This window comes from Nicotiana sylvestris, chromosome 5 (genome assembly GCF_000393655.2).
Source record: "Nicotiana sylvestris chromosome 5, ASM39365v2, whole genome shotgun sequence".
NCBI lineage: Eukaryota > Viridiplantae > Streptophyta > Magnoliopsida > Solanales > Solanaceae > Nicotiana > Nicotiana sylvestris.
The window spans coordinates 13,197,938-13,200,877 of NC_091061.1; the positions used below are offsets into that span (position 1 = coordinate 13,197,938).

The window sequence follows — 2,940 nt, forward strand, 5'->3', positions numbered from 1 at the left end:
CGGAACTCGGGAATGCCTAACACCTTCTCCCGGGTTAACAGAATTCCTTACTCAGATTTCTGGTTCGCGGACTATATTACAGAGTCATATTTTCCTCGATTCGGGATTCAACCGGTGACTTGGGACACCCTAAATCTCCCAAGTGGCGACTCTGAATCTTTTAAATAAATCCCATTTCGATTGTCCTTTAATTGGAAAAACTCTTTTACACCCTTTACGGGGTGTAGATGAAAATAGGAGGTGTGACATCAATCTTTGACATCCTTTCATTAAATTCATCAAGCGTGTATGATCGTGTCGTGGCAAAGTACAATTCGCTTAACTTTAGATGACCTTTCTTGAACTTTGCCCTTATATTTGTCCAAATATGCCACATGAAAGAATAATGTGGCATGTTGGGATAAACAATAGATGTTGCCTTCAAGATAATCTCATTGCGATCCGAAACAACATATATATTTGGTCTTTCACCATATGCATGTTTGAATTGCTCAAAAAACCACTTCCATGATGCGTCATTTTCTGAATCAACAACAGCATATGCCAATAGTAATATGGTACCTACATTATGTGGCAAAAAGCAATTAATTGGCTGCATGAAAAATGCAGAGGAATACATATACATACAAACTACAACTTTTCAACAAGATATCTACATTAAATTTACAAGTACTACAAAAAACAGACAAGCTACAATATTTCTACAATATATCTACAATACCTGCTGCATCTATTGTACTAGTTATTAGCATTATTCCCCTGTATGCTGACTTTAATGAAAGTCCCATCAACTACTACAACTGGCCTACAATATTCCCAACTACTGATTGACGTATAAATCGCAACAAATGCATACAAGAAGCAGTTATCATCTGCCTTCTTCAATTTAACTACAGACCCTGGATAAGTCTTCTCCAGAATATACAAATAACTAGGCAATTTGCTGCAGGAGTCAGCAGGATGACCTCTCAAAAACTCCAAAGCCTTTTCCTTTGCTCTCCAAGCTTGCATGTATGTTAAGTTCACGCCGTGTTCAGACAACATATCAGTTTGTATGTCTTTTGGTGTGTAAATTGCCTTAGGATCAGCATATTTTTGAATAACCATGCTACCAACTGCCATGGCAGTAGGTTTGCGTTGTATGAATGTACTGTCCATCAAACAGCATGTGTGCAAGCTGATGAATTTTCTAACCTTGAACATTGCAGAATCATTTATGCTAGTTGCCTTGAAGTGCCATGTACAATTTTTACCAACACATACCAGCCAGTAGCTACAAAATAAAAATAATTTAAACATTGGTATGAAAAATGTAGATAAAAAAAAACTGTAGTAGCATAAAAGATCATATTCAACAATTTATATACAAAACAACTACAAACTATCTACAATTTTGTTAAACAATATCACAAAAAAAAATGAAGAAGTAAAAATTTACAAATAAACTACCAAATAAAAAAATGATTTTTGACCATTCATATGTTCCTACCTTCTAGCACTAGATCTTTTCACCCTACATTGGAATTTGTTCATGACATAATAGTGTTTCATTGCACTTGCAATTGTTTGCTTGTCTTGGTATACTTGGCCTACTTCAATAACACTTGGTGTACTTTCTATTATTATTATACTTTCATATTCCTCTATCGCCGGAGATGTTGGAATATCAATTAACTTTAGTTTTCCAGATGAACCTGCAATAAAATAAAGCTAAATACTGTTATGGACTATTTTTTGTAGATATTTTGTAGTTAAGTTGTAGAAATATTAAAATTCTGAATTTCATATTGAGCTACAAATGATATGTAGTTTTATTGTAGAAATATTGTAGATGGAATGAAATTCAATAATAATATATATATAGACTTTGACATGTAGTTTTTTTATAGAAATATTGTAGATAATTTGTAGATAAGTAATATACAACCAAAATTCGATAGTAATGTAACAGAACAAATCTGCAACTGTGTTCGACTTGGTGATACTCAATTCCAAATTGAAATCACGTACTGTTATACATAGCGGATAGGTCCTAAGCTTTTGTTTTCCTTTTTCGTCTCCATGTATACACGAATACCCATATCGTTCCTAATTTCCATTGGAGGATAATGTTCGTTGACAATGTATTTGGTTTCTATTATTTTTTCGGATGTATCTATCATTAGATGCTCTGCTATTGTGGAATTCAATAGGCTATAACTCGCATCCTCGCCGACTACAATTCCATCAACCTAAAAGTCTCTATATCTCCCATAGCTATACCAGTTCACATTCAGTTGAAGCATAATTGGGATTTTCGACATAATTGTGGTTGTTATAGAAGAATAGTAGCTAATTTTGTCGCTTTTGAATTGTGAAATCAGAAAAACCAGTGAAATAGAGTATTGTCGTAAAAACAGAGTAGTGAATTTTGGAGAGAAACGGGCGAAATTTAATAGCGAGATTTGCATTTGACAAAATTTGGAAGAATCCTTGATATCCCAATATTCACATGCCTATTAAAGGAATTGTACATCTAACAGGATTCTATTTTTAATGAGTTGTTTATATTTTGTAGAAAATCTGTTAGCAGGGCAGGTAATTTACAAATTATGAACATTTTTCGTAATATAGTTTCCTATATGGTATAGAAACGAAAATTTCTCTTTCAAATATTATATGCCTAGAAGTAAATTAGAAGTTTCAACTAATTACCTTTACTTGGCCTCTCTTGAAATTTCATTTAGTTTAATGATGTAACTAAAACTTAAGAAATTAATCTACATTACATAGCTAGGTAATCTGTAAGATAATACGAGGTTTGAGAGGTGCTCACTATCTTTCATGGAAGCAAAACTCCAGCCTTTATTCATGTCTTATGGAAATCGAAAAGTACCATTTATTCTTTACAAAATAAATTAATAAAAAGGAAGTAAAAAATAAATTAAAATAAAGGAAGTA

At 32.8% G+C, this 2,940-nt stretch overlaps 1 protein-coding gene across 1 annotated transcript; it reads right to left on the reverse strand.

Moving 5' to 3' along the window:
- Nucleotides 1–214: 214 nt before the first annotated feature.
- On the reverse strand, nt 215–2,722 carry LOC138868280 (uncharacterized). Its single transcript, XM_070145822.1, has 4 exons — nt 2,695–2,722; nt 1,490–1,694; nt 772–1,273; nt 215–592 (listed from the first exon to the last, which is right to left on the reverse strand). Exons 1-4 carry the CDS (start codon nt 2,720–2,722, stop codon nt 215–217), a joined length of 1,113 nt encoding a protein of 370 aa, XP_070001923.1.
- Nucleotides 2,723–2,940: the final 218 nt, after the last annotated feature.